This window comes from Chaetodon trifascialis, chromosome 6 (assembly GCF_039877785.1).
Source record: "Chaetodon trifascialis isolate fChaTrf1 chromosome 6, fChaTrf1.hap1, whole genome shotgun sequence".
Classification (NCBI taxonomy): Eukaryota; Metazoa; Chordata; class Actinopteri; order Chaetodontiformes; family Chaetodontidae; genus Chaetodon; species Chaetodon trifascialis.
In genome coordinates, this window is record NC_092061.1 from 27,587,463 (window position 1) to 27,604,556 (window position 17,094).

The 17,094-nt window shown below is 44.1% G+C and overlaps 1 protein-coding gene across 1 annotated transcript; it reads right to left on the bottom strand.

The window, feature by feature from the left end:
* Positions 1–12,576: 12,576 nt before the first annotated feature.
* LOC139332875 (Golgi-associated plant pathogenesis-related protein 1-like) lies at positions 12,577–14,859 on the bottom strand. Its single transcript, XM_070965022.1, has 5 exons — positions 14,835–14,859; positions 14,450–14,659; positions 14,168–14,245; positions 13,658–13,807; positions 12,577–12,679 (listed from the first exon to the last, which is right to left on the bottom strand). Exons 1-5 carry the CDS (start codon positions 14,839–14,841, stop codon positions 12,597–12,599), a joined length of 528 nt encoding a protein of 175 aa, XP_070821123.1. The 5' UTR covers positions 14,842–14,859; the 3' UTR covers positions 12,577–12,596.
* Between the last annotated feature and the right edge of the window lie 2,235 nt (positions 14,860–17,094).

Consider the following 17,094-nt stretch of genomic DNA (forward strand, 5'->3'; position numbering starts at 1 on the left):
TATTCATTGATCTCTTTCTTTGTGCAGATGGAGATGTGTACATTGAGTGGTTTGTGGTGCCAGCTTGGGCAGGTCAGCTGGAGCTTAATGCATGAAAAACCTTTCAGTGGCTGGGAGGAGATTTTGCTGTTTAATGCTTTTTTGTGAGAGCACTACCTCATGATGAAGCACTTCCCACAGTGTGTGCACAGTCCACTACCATGCACAGTGTCTCTGTGCTGCCCTGTTGAACAAGTGCGGCTTACCATGACTCAGCATCTCTCAGGACACTGCAGCATTCAGCACTCAACCTCCAGCAACTAGATCAATATTATGAAAAGGAAACAGATGCTGCTGGGTAGACACACCCACATCAGTCCTGCTTCAAGGTTCTAATCTTTTAACAAGGTTACCTGTGATGTCACTGATGTAATGTGATCATAAATTACATCCACTGAGGAGAACCACAAGACACTGCTATTGTCTAACAACGAGAGAACATCGCCTTTGGAATCAACTGAATGTAAAGATGCTGAGCTTTAACTTTAATCATAAAAATATTTTATACTTAACCATTTTTTATTGGGAGTATTTCTTCAATACAAAATAATTCCAAAGGAAACAGTTGTTAGTGTGTTTTTTAGATTATTCAGTACATCATTTGTAAATGCTCCATGTATTTTTTCAGTTTTGTGAGTACAACAAATCTGCAAGGCGAGATATCACTGCAGGTAACAGTATGTGTTTTGTAGGATGATCCATTAATTAAAAAAAGAATTTGCTGAATCCCAGTTCACATTGCACTTCCACTCATGTTGGATCTTCATTACTGTGCACTGTTTTAATGTAAAAAACACTCACAGAAAAAAGTAAGCTCACCTACCTTAAAATGTAACACCCCATAAATCGATAGAATTTTTACTAGCCATTAGCAAAAGGAGCCAAGTACATTTTTGTTGAAATATCATTTTCAAGAACACAAACTGCATAATAATATATACTTTCTCATAAATATGAAAGCAAAATGACAATTTCAGGCAGACACTGAACCGGACAGACGCTGGACAATAATGCACCAGCTGAGGGAGTGGTCATCAGTGTAAGACTGCTCCTGTTATATAGATATTGTGGGGAATGGGTTATTGGGGTGGACAGGTGTTTGACAAGAACAGCTGGCCTCATGTACAGTATGTCTGCTGAGAGAACCACTGATTCACTCTCATATCAAGTTACTGACTCCCTTGCAGCAGCTTTCAGCCAGTCTCACATTCTGCTGCAAACCACACCGCTTTCAGGCCATAGATACGCATTAGACTTGATCAAAGTGTGTCAGGACAAACTGTGTTTGTTTGACTGCAGGTTACACCCTAAGCTGGCTTTGTAAAAGACAGGAACCATTGTATTGCTCAGCTGGGAAAAAAGCAGAATGAATAGACGAAGCTTGATACTAATATTTGGATTTCGGCCACTGATAGCTGATTTTTAAAACAGTGTTCAGATGTACATGAAATGCTTTACTCCAACCATTATTGTCCTACAAAGCCAAAACACATTAACATACTGGTCAAAATGGAGTCAAGACTGGAATCTGTCTTTCTGACAGCTGTGCTGTAACCACACAGAAAATTAAGTGGCATAGAAGGACAGCACAGCAGATTAGACGAGATTTAGATTTAGATTCATTAATCCTTTCGTAAGAAAAATTGTTTCCACCTTCTGTACAGCCTCAGAATCCACAAATACATCAAATTGGATAGAATACAGCAAAGTCACCAAATACATATATGAATCCAACACCATAAACCCACTACCAGGACAGATTGAGCATTCTAACTGTTACAGACAAATTAACAATAGAACAATGTAAAAATAAAACGTTTCACTTGTTGCATTACTGACAGAAACCCTTTAGTTTCATTCATTGTCACAGTTGTGACAGATTCAGCCTGCGCTTTGTGCCCTCAGTACACACCTCGTGGGGCCAGTGCTGTCAAAGAGACATCGCACCCACACGTCCCCTTGCAAGGACAAGCTGAATGTCTCCCCACACACAATAAACTATTTCTTTTTTAAATATGTAGCTAAACTTTGAATTGGTTGTTCTTTTATTCTGACGACTTTTTTCAATAACATCATTTACACATGGTGGTGGACAACAGAAATGTATGATAACTACATTCAAAAATAACAATGTGCATCTTCCGTTCAAAGTCAAACTATGCCCCCGTTGTTCCACATTTGTACAAAATATCACTTAGATGTGAGTTGTTGATCACAATAAAAATGACTTTCCGTCTCTAACTTTACCTTTGAAAATGACATTTATTGAAAGAATTTCCCCTGCACCAGCTCTCCCCTGTCATTTCCTTGAAAACATGTTTCACAGCATTTGCAGCAGACTGGCAAATTAGATTTCAGAAGGAAAACAGCTGCCATGCTGCACTTCCTGCACTTCCTGCACTCTCCCACATAGAGAGACAACCAATTTTACAGTTAATGGAAGGGACCTATGATAGCTGGGGAGCTAGCTTTAGTAAAAGCCAAAACCAAATATAGTACATTTTCCTTTGCTGTTATTTGCAATTGAAAAATATCAATTCTGAGGAACTAATATGCCATATCCTGCTAAAGCTAGCTTAGCAGAGCAACTGCCACCTCAGCTTCTGAATCCAGAGGAAATAAAGCAGTTTGGTATTTAAGCCAACTTTAAATCACATTTAAATTTAGATTAATTTATCATATTGATTACAGTATAAATATCAATAATTCACGAACCAACGAAGAGACACAGCACAACAGGTAGTACTTAATTCCTATGGACATGTCCACATTCCCTAAAAAAGAATCCAAAGGAGCAGATTTGGGGTGAAATTATCTAATCTATTATAATTATCTATCTATCTTATCTATTGTCTAAAAGAATGCAATTTGGCATTACAATGTTTATTCCTAGTACACTAAACTTTCAACTCAGCCCCACTGATCCTGTAGTAATATGCCCCTTTAGGGCAGAACATATTAAAAAGAAATGAGAGCCTCCCATTTACACCTGTGGTCAAACAAACTGTATTACAGAAGTGGAGCAAAGTGACAGATAAAAACCAGATTTCTAGAAGTAAGGCTGCGGTACCCAGATAAATACACTGCTTCTGAGAAATACCGAGGGAGAAATACATACATCCACTGATTTTTCCCTATAATTTAATATGCGCAGTGTGTCTTTAAGAGTGCTGTGTCTGCTTGGCTGCTCTCCAGAGACTTGAGTCAGGAAGTCCATTTGATGCTAATACAGCCAGACAGTCAGCAGCAGGGTATGCACAGCCACAGCCCCACAGTGGACTGAGCATGATGGTCAGCATGATGCAGGGGAAGTCCACAGTGCATCTGTCCACTCTGAGAACACAGGATATCACGTTACAAAAATACAGCAGTGTTTGCTGCAGGCCCAGCTGGCTGCACCGGGGGGAGGGTCTAATTCTACTGTCTACCTCTCTGGAATTGTGTGTGTCATCCCTATTGTGCAAATTTTTTGTGTACTTACTGAGTGTACTGACATAATCTGCTGTAGTGATGAGCTTAAATTTGCTGTATGAGCATGATAGCGCTTATAAATCAGATCACATTCATCACCAAAATGTTATCAGCAAAAAAGACAGGCCATCTCTAATGGCCTGAGGACCGCATTGCAGACTTCCTGGCAGTAGAGGCTGAAAAAGCACTTCCATCATGTTAAGATGCCAGCAAAGGGGAGGGATCAGGAAACAGCAGGGTTCATGGGAAATGTAGTTTTAATTAGACAGAAAATTCAGACAGGAAATGTAGTCACGCTTTGTGTCACTGTCTGCAATACACTTAGTGTCAGGAAGCACATCGCTTCGAACTTATCTTTGAAAGCCTCAACAGCAACACTAGGGCTACTACTAAACTAGGGCAGTTTTTATCACTTGAAAAACATTTCACAGATTGGAAATTTCATGTTGTGAAGAAACAGTTTGCAAATTCATCTCAGCTACCTTAGTCACTGCTCTGTTTTCTATTACCTATAGAAACAAGAGGAAGACTGCAACTCATTCAACACACTGAAAATATACTCAGTCTTATCTTAGCTGCTGCATGTGTGTGCTGTAAATGTGGGGTTTGTCAGTGTCTTTTGGTTGTTGTTAGCCAGGCTAGTGTGGCTCTGGGGGTGGCAACGTTGGTCGGCCCGTTCCACAGTCCAACCTGAAATATCCCAACAACTATTGGATGCATTGTCATGAAATTTAATTCAGACATTCAGGATGACTTGTACTAAGTTACTTGATCCCTTAACTTTCCATCCAGCGGCATCATCTAGCAAAATGAATGTCATTCTCCTCTGGTAGCTGTACCTTGTCTTATGTTTTAATTTAGCTAAAATGTTGAAATAAAATGGTGAACTCGGCAAATATTATGCCTGCTAAACATCAGCATGTTAGTGTAAACTCTGTGAGCATACTGATGTTAGCATTTAGCTCCAAGCACCTCACAGAGCAGCTAGCGTGGTTTCAAACTCTGTGATGTTTTCTAATTATTTTGTCTGTTTCTTTTTTAAAAAAAAAATTGTTTTCTCATATGCATTTTTTGTATTCTATGAATTATATTATTATGTACATGTTTGACCAACTTGTAATTGTATGCATCACGTACAATGAATGTTATGTGCTATATAGAAAAATCACCTTGCCTTGTCTTAATTTGTAGAAACACTAGTAATACACAGTACAACAGATGGGAAATAGAGGTTGTTATTTATCTCAATGATGTACTAATTTGCCTCCAAAAGTTATATCTAAGTGCCATTATTAAGGAACTTGTATATTTGTAATTAATGCTAGATTTCAACTTTTAAGTTTGTCATGTCTTTTTTTTAGCAATGTCACTGAAATGAATTCCTCCTTGTGTGCAGATAGAATTAGTACTATATCACTAGTTTAAAGAACACATTATTCCTTTATCCAAAGTCTCGAGCAGGCAGTGATAGAAAAGTCAAAACCACAACACAGAGGAACTGCCAGCATGTTGTGCATACTGGATTCATTCTCTGTGAGAATCAGTCAGGTTTCCTTCATGTCTAGTCACAGTAGCGTTGAGGTGGAGCTGAATGAGAGCCACATTTCTGTCAACCTACAGCCACAAGGGGGCACTTTATGTCAGCCAAACACATAATTCATGGGAGAATCACCAAATACATTCACAATCACCTTTACTCAACCCTCTGAATGGATGCATAGCAAGAAATCATTGTGAGTTTAATCCTAACAGAACATGTGTCTCTTGCTGCGATCAAACATGTGACCCTTTCATGAAGGACAGGCTTACCCAGCATGCCATCCTGCTCCTAATACCTGGACAGAGGACTGGATAGGCAAAACAAGCAGACACAGAATACATTCATTCTCATCTCTGAGACATCCTCCTGATAAACTGCTTCTTTGCATTACTGCAAATTCAGTACACTTCCCTGTGTGGTTGCCAGCCTACAATGCACAAGGCTTTCCAAACATCCCCTGTGATAAATACATTGGAAAGGCAGTGTTGACTTTCACACACAGTCTCTGGTTCAGATTTGAAATTGTGACAACATGCTAAGTATGAGCATAATAGACCTGTTTAATGGCAAACATGAAACACTGAATGTGTTCCTACTCGAGAAATCAAATATAATCCAGACAAAAATATTGTATGGCTTTTTACCTTTCCCTTGGTTTTGAATGCAAAACTGATGCCAATGAAATGAATTCAAAGTCCCTCTGTTGTGCACCTCTGAGTATTATCTTCATTTAACCTTGTGAGAAAAAACTGTTCATGGGAAATTATGTCATGTCATATGTATACTGTGCTATAAAAGTCAGTTCAGTATTGTACCAACATTACATATGCTTCAATATTTTAAAATATGTAAGAGTAAAGCCTACATAAGTGATTTTGATCATACTGACTATATCCATACATGCTATTTGGGATATTAATCATAAAAATCTTAAATAAGTTAAAACGATATAGTGACAGGTTTACATGATGCTCATCTGTGGAGTCCTATAAACTCTGTATGTCAGATGATTGTTTAACAGTCGGTGTTGAATTTGTAATTTTCAAACAGAATTCTTATATTTCACGGCTCAGGTGATATCACCATCACTGACACTGTACTTTTTTAGAATGGATATAGATGTGGTAATGTGAATATTTGGAAGAATTGTTACGGCCGGGGCTGAGAAAACCGGACTCAGAAGCGGAGAACAGGAACAACAGTTTATTGAACAAAATTCAATAAGGCAAAAATGAAAATCAGCCTGAAGGCGATAACCAGAACCAAGGGTGGCAGTCTAGCTGGAGATCCCTCGACAGCTTCTGGAGAAAGAACACAAAACACCGTTAAACGGGAAAGCACTCAGACTATAATAATCCGCAGGTGCTGGAGGGAAAACTCAACAGACACCGGGTGAGGCACTTGTCTCTCTGAGAGCGGCTGAGGCAGAAGTGGGCCGGTCAGCGCGGGACGAAACTCAAAACTCCTCTTCGGGAAAAAGCTCTCAGGCAAACCAAAAACGACAAGAGCTGGAGGAACTCAACAGACTCAGGTAAGAAACAAAAAACTCCTAATGGGAAAAAAGCTCACAGGCTGAAACAGAAACTCACAAGAAAAACTCAGAACAGCGTGCAGACGCTCGGGCAACAGGACACGTGGCAGAGGGCGAGAGATCGTTTCTGGTGAGACACAATGGCTAGAACAAAGGATCATCTGGCACCAGAGTATGGGAGAAGCCTGCTTAAGAAGGCGGACCCTAATGAGGGAGATTAGAGACCGGTGTGTTGACTCGCTGCTCACCGCGGAGGAGATCAGCTCCGCCCCTGCCACGCTCCGGCCCTAGACGCACATTAGGAAACAAGAAAAAAGAGAAAACAAAAACATAGCCAGGAACCACAGCCATAACAGTACCCCCCCCCAAGGGACGCCACCTGGCGGACCACCAGGCTTACCCGGAAAAGCAGCGTAAAAGTCATTTAAAAGCTGCGGGTCCAGGATCAGGGAGTGCGAAACCCAAGAGCGCTCCTCGGGACCGTACCCCTCCCAGTCCACAAGGTACCTGAAACCTCTGCCCCGCCTGCGGACATCCAGGATGCGGCTGACAGTGAAGGCCAGGTGACCATCGATGAGGCGGGGGGGAGGCGGCAAAGCCGCACGGGGATGCAAAGGGCTGTCGACCACTGGCTTGAGGAGAGAGACGTGGAATACAGGGTGGATCCGAAGAGCTGCGGGAAGTTTCAGACGGACGGAGCTGGCATTAATTATCCTCTCCACAGTATACGGACCAATGTACCTGGGAGCCATCTTGTGAGAGTCCATCTGCAGGGGGAGATCCTTGGACGACAACCAGACCCGCTGACCCACCCGATACTCAGGAGCCGGCGTGCGGCGGCGGTCCGCCAATTGGCGGTTACGCGCCACCGTCCGGAGCAGCGCAGCCCGAGCCTCCTGCCAGACACGCCGAGCCCGCTGGAACTGCGCTTGGACAGAGGGAACGGTCACTTCCACCTCCTGGCTGGGGAACAAGGGAGGCTGGAACCCCGACATCACCATAAATGGAGACAGCCCCGTAGCGGAGCTAACGAGGGAACTGTGCGCATACTCAACCCATGGAAGATGTGCTGACCAGGAGGCGGGGAGACGGGAGGCAACGCACCGCAAGGAGGCTTCCAAGGACTGGTTGGCACGCTCCGTCTGGCCGTTAGACTGGGGGTGGTAACCCGAAGAGAGGCTGGCGGAAGCACCCAGCGCCTGGCAAAAAGCCGTCCAGACCTGGGAAGTGAACTGGGGGCCCCGGTCGGAAACGATGTCCTGTGGGATGCCGTGGAGATGAAAAACATGACAGATCAACAACGACGCGGTCTCCAAGGCTGAGGGCAGCTTAGGGAGGGGAACAAAGTGCACTGCCTTGGAGAACCGGTCCACCACAGTTAAAATAACAGTGTTGCCATCGGAAGGTGGGAGGCCGGAAACAAAGTCCACCGCGATGTGCGACCAGGGGCGGGACGGGATGGGCAGCGGATGCAGGAGACCAGCAGGGGCGCGGTGGGAGGGCTTATTCCGTGCGCAAACCGTGCACGCGGCGACGAAACCCCGGGTGTCCGCAGCCATAGAAGGCCACCAGAAACGCTGTCGTATCAGGGAAAGAGTTCGGTGGGAGCCTGGGTGACAGGCGATCTTGGAGGAGTGCCCCCACTGGAGCACCGAGGATCTCGCAGGAGGAGGAACGTAAAGCCGTCCTGGAGGGCAGCCGTCTGGGGCCGGATGGTCTCGGAGAGAGGCGTGAACCTCCCGCTCCAATTTCCATCGAACTACGCCCACGACGCATGACGGGGGGAGGATGGTCTCAGCACCGGTCTCCTTTTCCGCTGGGGCAAACAGTCGGGAGAGAGCATCAGGCTTCTGATTCTTCGAACCAGGACAGTAGGTGAGAGTGAAGTTAAATCGTCCCAAGAACAGGGACCACCGGGCTTGACGGGAGTTCAACCTGGGAGCTGAGCGCAGGTAGGAGAGATTTTTATGATCCGTCCAGACGATGAAGGGCTGCACAGTCCCCTCCAGCCAATGTCGCCACTCCTGCAGAGCCAGAACCACAGCCAGCGGCTCCCGGTTTCCCACGTCATAATAGCGTTCCGCCGGTGTGAGCCGGCGTGAAAAAAAGGCACAGGGATGGATCTTATTGTCCGCAGGCAGGCGTTGGGAGAGGACGGCCCCGACCCCCGAATCCGAAGCGTCCACCTCAACCACGAATTGCTGGGCCGGATCTGGGTGGATTAAGACAGGTGCATTAATGAACATAGACTTAAGTCTTTCAAAGGCGGTTTGAGCCTCAGGTGACCACCTATAGGAAATTTTAGAGGACGTAAGCTGGGAGAGAGGGGCAGCTATACGACTGTAGTTCCTGATAAATCTACGATACAAGTTAGCGAATCCCAGAAACCTTTGTAGCTGTTTGCGGGTAGCCGGCTCCGGCCAATCTCTCACTGCCTCTATCTTCGCAGGATCTGCTCTCAGCTGCCCCTTTTCAGTAACATAGCCCAAGAACTTTACAGAAGTGACATGAAATTCACACTTTTCTGGCTTCACAAACAAACGATTCTTTAGGAGTCTCTGCAAAACGTCCCGGACATGGTCCACATGCTCATCCAGTGAGCGAGAGAAGATTAAAATATCGTCCAAATACACAAACACGCTTCGGTTTAGTAAATCCCTCAAAACATCATTGACCATGGCTTGAAAGACGGCGGGGGCATTGGTCAGCCCAAAAGGCATTACTAAATACTCAAAATGACCCAAATGAGTGTTAAAGGCCGTCTTCCACTCGTCCCCTTCACGGATTCTAACCAAGTGGTAAGCATTCCTGAGATCTAGTTTAGAAAATACACAGGCATCATGAAGGGGACTGAAAGCTGAGTCAAGAAGAGGGAGCGGATACTTATTTTTAACAGTTATATCATTTAACCCGGTGTAGTCGATGCAGGGGCGGAGAGTCTTATCTTTTTTCTCGACAAAGAAAAATCCCGCCCCTAACGGCGATGATGAAGGACGAATTAACCCTGCCGCCACCGAGTCATTTATGTAGGTCTCCATCGCCTCCCGTTCTGGTCTGGTTAGGTTATATAGTCTTTTGGTGGGTAGAGGCGCACCTGGAAGTAGCTCGATAGCACAGTCATAGGGTCTGTGGGGAGGAAGTGCACCGGCATTTCTTTTGCTAAAAACCTCCCCGAGGTCATGGTAATCAGAGGGTACATTGTTCAAATCCACTGTCTTGGGTGGATGGCTGTCGCCGGAAACCTTCGCTGGTACAGCGGACCTCAGACAGTGAGCATGGCAAAAACTGCTCCAGTTCCTAATAGTGGAGGAAGACCAGTCTATCAGGGGATTATGCTTCTGTAACCAGGGAATCCCCAAAATGACAGAGAACATGGGTGAGGATATGACATAGAAATCAATGAATTCATGATGATTGTTTGCCAGCACTAGTCTTATAGGCTCAGTCTTGTGAGTAACCAATTCAATAAGTTTCCCGTCTACCGCTACCACTTCTTTTGGAGTGGTGAGCCGATTCAGGGAAAGGTTATGAGCCTTAACAAAGTCATTGTCAATAAAATTATCGTCCGCGCCCGAGTCCACCAGCACCTCTAGAGGGATGGTCAGCTCCGTACCGTGTACCATACCTTGTACCAGCAACCTCGAAGAAGAGGAGGAGGAAATTCGGCTCACCAGCGCCCCCCTGCCAGCTGATGAGCCCGGCCTTTTGGCACCGTCGGACACTGTGCGCGGAAGTGACCCTTCAGCCCGCAGTAGAGGCACAGCTGGTCCCGAATACGTTGCTGACGCTCTGCGGGTGTGAGGCGGGCCCGACCCAGCTGCATGGGCTCCTCAGGAGAACTGGGTTGTGCGTCAGGAGGAGTAGAGGGCGAAGGTGGCGGTGCATCTAAGGAGATGGCTAGATCAATTAGGTTGTTTAAAGACGAACACTCATCTCGAGCGGCAAGCTCATCCTTAAGTTCTTTGGCTAGTCCTTTGTAAAAAATCATTCGAAGAGCCGGGTCTCCCCAGCCACTTTCAGCTGCCAAAATCCGAAAATTTACCGCGTATACTGAGACTGATTGACTGCCCTGCCGAAGGTCAAGTAACTGACTCAACGCCTCTCTGCCCTTGACGGGGTGGTCGAAAACCCGCTTCATCTCTTCAGTAAAAAGAAGGTAAATAGATAATAAATCTGAATTCTGTTTTGAGATGGCTAACGACCATGCTGCGGCTTCCCCTGACAGTAAGCTCATTACAAAGGCGATTCTTGACTGGTGGGTGGCATAAGTGGAGGGCTGCTGACTGAACACTAGCGAACATTGATGGAGGAATTGAGCGCAAGTGCCCAAATCCCCGGAGTATCTGGCTGGGATGGGGATGTAGGGCTCCCTAGCTTGAGGAGCGGATACAGCAGGCAGGTCGGCGGCTGGAGGAAGAGGTGGAGGTTCGGCCGGCGAAGCTGGAGAGGTGAGCCGGTCCCGGATGTCGGACAGCTGTCCTCCCAGCTGAGTGACGCTGGTAGTCAGCTGCTGGAGATGATCCGACAGTTGGCGCAGCGTCGCTTCATGTTGTCCCAGCAGGACCCCCTGAGTGGAGAGAATCTGTTTCAGCCGGTCGGTCTCCGCTGAGTCCATTCTGGCCAGATGATTCTGTTACGGCCGGGGCTGAGAAAACCGGACTCAGAAGTGGAGAACAGGAACAACAGTTTATTGAACAAAATTCAATAAGGCAAAAATGAAAATCAGCCTGAAGGCGATAACCAGAACCAAGGGTGGCAGTCTAGCTGGAGATCCCTCGACAGCTTCTGGAGAAAGAACACAAAACACTGTTAAATGGGAAAGCACTCAGGCTATAATAATCCGCAGGTGCTGGAGGGAAAACTCATCAGACACCGGGTGAGTCACTTGTCTCTCTGAGAGCGGCTGAGGCAGAAGTGGGCCGGTCAGCGTGGGACGAAACTCAAAACTCCTCTTCAGGAAAACGCTCTCGGGCAAACCAAAAACGACAAGAGCTGGAGGAACTCAACAGACTCAGGTAAGAAACAAAAAACTCCTAATGGGAAAAAGCTCACAGGCTGAAACAGAAACTCACAAGAAAAACTCAGAACAGCGTGCAGATGCTCGGGCAACAGGACACGTGGCAGAGGGTGAGAGATCGTTTCTGGCGAGACACAATGGCTAGAACAAAGGATCATCTGGCACCAGAGTATGGGAGAAGCCTGCTTAAGAAGGCGGACCCTAATGAGGGAGATTAGAGACCGGTGTGTTGACTCGCTGCTCACCGCGGAGGAGATCAGCTCCGCCCTTGCCACGCTCCGGCCCTAGACGCACATTAGGAAAAAAGAAAAAAGAGAAAACAAAAACATAGCCAGGAACCACAGCCATAACAAGAATCACGCTAACACAAGAACATTTGATTGTGTTTGAGGTGAATCCATCATCTCATGAACTTTTTCATGTTGTGTGAGTATTGGGTCAGATTTTGTATCATTTCCAAAACTGAAAATTCTGTGGCTGCTGCCTCTGCTGGTCACTCAGGTACCCTCTGAAATCATTTGGGATAGTTATCAATACAAAGTAAAATGGGTTTGTGAGGTGGTGTGCACTCTTATGGAAGCCCTGTGTTCGTGTTGAATGATGATGATCATTAGGCCTTGCAGTGTGTATCAGGCTGTGCTGTCATAAATCTACTGAGCCCTCTGACAGACGACACCATTCTCTAACCTTGATGTAATGTACCTTTAACTGCCTTTAAATGCAGCTTTCACCCAAGCAAAGAGCAGACACTGAGCTCCTTGCCCCTGCCTTATATCTACAGTCCATCTGCTCAGGCTAACCTGGCCCCACTGGCTTCATATCCACTTTCATCTGAATGCCAGCAGCTAAAATGGCTGTAGTCACAAAGAAGCTTTTTACTCTGACTAAAGAAGTCTGAATCAAGACAATTTTAAACAAAGTGTTTTATTTGATGTTTTCCCTTATTTACAACATGGAGTATTCAGCAATTGTGCGTTTGCAGAGAGGGTCCGGGTCATCTACAGCAGTGTGCAGGTTTTCTTTTGGCTCCCTCGACCTCCCTCATTGGTGGTGTTGCTTGCTCCACCCACCTCTCTGCCAGCTATGAAATGCAAAACCTTTATGCTGCAATCTGACAGTAAATACTGGTGAGGTTCAACCAATAAAGCTGAAGCATGAGAGGCTGTTACAGCAGGAAAAATTTGAATATTCTTAAGGCCTGCACCAGATAGGAATGAGTAATACCAGCTGCATGTGAAGAAACATTTCCAAGTTGATTGAGATGATCTGTGGTACATAGTGAGCAGAAGATATTTAGCTTTATTGTTAAAAGGGGAATATTCTTAAAGCCTGCACCAGATAAAAATAAGAATGAGTAAAAACCAGTTCCATGTGAAGAAACAGAAGATTGAGATGATCTGTGGTACAAACAGTCAGCAGAGGATATCCAGCTTTCTGTTGTGGAATCAGGTTTATTCAAAAAGTTTCCCCTTAGCAATCACTGCATGCATCCCAGAGGATAAAGTTAGGTGTATAGAAGAGCTGATTAGTTATGATGATAAAGTTTCTTCTAAAACAGTATAAAGAAACTGTAAGTGAGGCACAACAACAACTTTACAGTACACTCCTTGATAAGTCAAGTGCTGCAGCATTCTTTTCTCTGACATTTGAGGACGAAACCAAAACAGTCAAAGACTGTGATCTACTCAGTCCTTAAAAATTTCACATATTGTTTGGATGTTTAGGAATACATTTACAATAATCTGTCACATTTTACACCGATATAACACTTAAGTGGATCATATTTTTTAGTAAACCTCAATATTCAAAGCAGTTACAATAGCAAGTTGCATAAATGCAGCTAAGTGCAAAGTACAATATTGTCTGAAATATAATGGAGTAAAAGTATAGCAGCAGAAAGTGGAGGGGACAGTATTTGTGTAAATATACTCAGCCTTAAGTGTGATATAGGCGTAACTTGGACAAAGCCATAACCTGACATGACTGGCTGTTGTAACTATCTGCAGCCTTATGGGGTTATGTGCTCAATCTCCCATATAAAACTATGGTTCTATATTACCTAGTGGGAGGACATTTTTCTCGAAGTATTCCTTCACATTCATGTTGCCAGCTGGCCGGTACTGCCCAACCACAAAGACCTTGTTGCCGTCTGTGGCCACGCCCACGCCCAGTTTTGTGCTGTCTTTCCACACCACCTGAGTGAAATGACCTGCAGGAGGAAACACAAGGGTGGTGCTGTGTTTCTAACTCGCAAAAGAAGACACAATCTTCCAATGTTGTATGAAATTCATCATACTGTGTTCCTACATCTAAAACACTATGAAACAAAATTCATAGAAACAACTTCTGACTGATGTAAACCCTGATTTTTATCTTTCTCAATTAACTAATTAATACAGAGCACAATAAGAAATGAGTAACCTTATTTATTCTGATTCTTGTGTCTCAGTTTTCAAGTGATACATGCTTTAGGGTTGCAGGTATACACGTCTATAACATTAACTATTGTACTCATCTACACAATCTACCTCTGTTTACGGACTTCCTCATTAGGTGGGCTGTGTTTTACCAGTGCTGTTGCTGAACCCAGGTTTGCTCCAGTTGTAATCCTTGATCTCACTGTACCACGAATCTACAGCTTCCTTCCCTGGAGTGTGGAAGAGTCAAAGATGCAGAAAATGAACATGATATGAAGATTTGAACTGGGAGTTGATTGATTTATTTAGAAACAGGTGAACAAATAGAGGAATGAATGAGGTTTGGAAAGTTTGACTGAATGACTTGGAATATACTGAAAAAAGAATGACTTGATGAAAGGACAGAAAAGAAATTGATCAGGTCTGTAACCCACCTGTCAGTTTAATGGTTGCTGAGCTGAACATATTGTAGATATTCTCCCCGTCCTTAGTGTCACTGTGGTTCAGGGCGCCGATTGACAGCAGGTGATTGGCCCATTTCTGAGCCGAAGCACTCAGCTCGCTGCAAAGGGTCATTGGCGGTGAGCTGTGCTTTGCCCTGTAATCATTGTGGGTTTTCAGGAACTCCTGTTGAAAGCTTGCATCTGTAGATAAAGAAATTGTCAATTCATGAGCTTTTAGTACTTAAAGGAAACCTGTCTTGTGCAATTACTGAGTGTTGACAGGTTCAAACATTATGAATGTTGAGGGATGAATCAATGATGATGTCTTCTATGTTCTTGTTGTGGAAAATAATTCCTGAGTAAACAGTGCACTAACCTGCCATCGTGCCAGTGATTATGAAGGCTGGAAGCAAATGAGAACAGAGTTAAGAATAATGAACAAACACACACTCCAAACAAATTTGAAAATAACCCAAAAATTCAATCAATGATTAAATTCACAAATATTGTGAAAAAGCATTAGCTCCGTGCTGGTGATGAAAGGAGTCATTTCATACAGCCCAGGCCTTATCTTGTGGCAGTAAATACAAATACCTTCCTGTTACTGCAGGCTCTTCAAATGTCACGCTGGCACTTACCTGGCTCAGGGTACTTCCTCAGGTCTGGAGAGATGTCCTGTAAAGATACTGTTCCTTTTGGTGTCTTGAAGCTGAAATTTATATACATGAGCCACACCTCTCCCCCTGCATCTCTTTGTAGGAGGAGACAGACACCCAAGCCTTGCCTCTAATTATTTCACTGTGGCCCTTATCCTTTTGGAAATGACTCACAGTGCATGGTGTGGTTGTTTACAGGATATTCCACATTCTCCACATGGCCATTTCAATTCAATTCAATTCATGATTTTTCTGCAGCGTTTTTTTTTTTTTTTTTTTTGTCATTTTTGTCTCCCTAATTTCCTAGATTCCCCAGTTACATTAAGGCATTGTCAGGCCCGAACTCAAAACAGGACTCAGGAGCAGAGAATGACAGTGAGCAGTCTTTTATTGAGTCAAGACAACCTCTATGCAGAGCAAACAAAGGGGCTATGAAACCTGATCTATGAAAATACTCAACAACTCTAGAGAAAACAAAAAACACTCCAAAGGAGGAAAATATCTCAATCACGGATCTATAAAAATTATCAAACTCAAAATCACTCACAGAGAGGAAAATCAAAAGGCTACAAAACTTTAAACTAAAGTCTCTCCGAATGGAGAAAGAGCTAACAAAGAAACAGAAAGAACAGGACAGAAACAAAAAACTCTCCTAAAAGATGGAGGCTAGACTCACTACAACTATGAACTATATGAACTGAAAATCACTCCAAAGGGAGGCAAACCAAGAAAGCAAATTACTCAAAAGACTATAAATGCTAAACTAAACTACAGAAGTTACAACAAAAAATCACTCTGACGAGGAAACAAGACTTACAAATACAGACTGTGGCTGTGAGCTATGATGCAGGCTTTGGTGATCGGACATAAGACGAAACACTTCGGCACAGGACAAAGGGAGACGCAGACTATTTAAACACATGAGGGTAATGGGGAACAGGTGGACACAATCAGGAATCAGGGATGACGAACAGGTGACACAAGAGGAAGGGCAAGTGATCTGAAACGAGAGGAGAGTTAGACTTTCAAAATAAAACAGGAAATGACAAGACAATAACCCAAGACAGGACGACCTCACCGCAGTGTGACAGGCATATCAGACTGAAGATGAAAAAAAAAAATTGCAGTGGGTAATCAAGCATGTGATAATGAGTGGGCGTTTTCTGGTTCTTTGGTATTTCTTTGTTTAGGGTTTGCTCATACAACCAAGTTAATCCAGATAATAACCAGGTGTACAGCTTGGGTTGGGTTACCACCCTGGATCTCAGTGTCTTTTAACAACAAGTCATTAATAAGTCACTTAAAGAGCAGCAGACAAAGCCTGCATTCTGCCAAAAGAGATGTAAACAAAGAGCAAATGAGTTGGCAAGGTGCTGTCGAACAGGTTGTTGTAAACACTCCAGTAAAGAAGTAACTTTTTCCTGCCATCTGAAAGCAGTCATATAGAGCTACAAGTGGTTTTAACAAGTTGAGGCCTGAATTAGACACATACAAACAGAAGGCTTCAAAAGCACATGGATCTCATTAGCTCACTATGAAACACTGTACTCCTAGGCCCTTAATTCAGCATACGTGTACCACAAATCCAGCAAATGTCGTCCTAATCATAGTGACATGATGAGTTGCTCTCCCCAAAGCTTTAATGAGAACTCTCACTCTGAATCTATCAGGACATCTGTATTTCTTAACCATCTTCAGCTCACAAGAAATAAAGCTGTCATGTGTGTTAGGCTAGATCACTGGACCGGCAGAGTGAATGTCCTGAAGCAATGGAAAGAAAAAAAAAAAAAAAAAAAGAAAAAAAAATTGTTATGGACGCTCTATTCAGAAAATCTCACTGAGCTCAAGATCTGGTTTACATGACACCTGAGAGCTCATTCTGAAGTGGTAGAAACTCCATCACAAGTCCCACATTCAAAATGATGAAGTAAAAGTGATGATGAAGTAGACTTCAAAAATGTATAAAGTAGCCCACAGTAC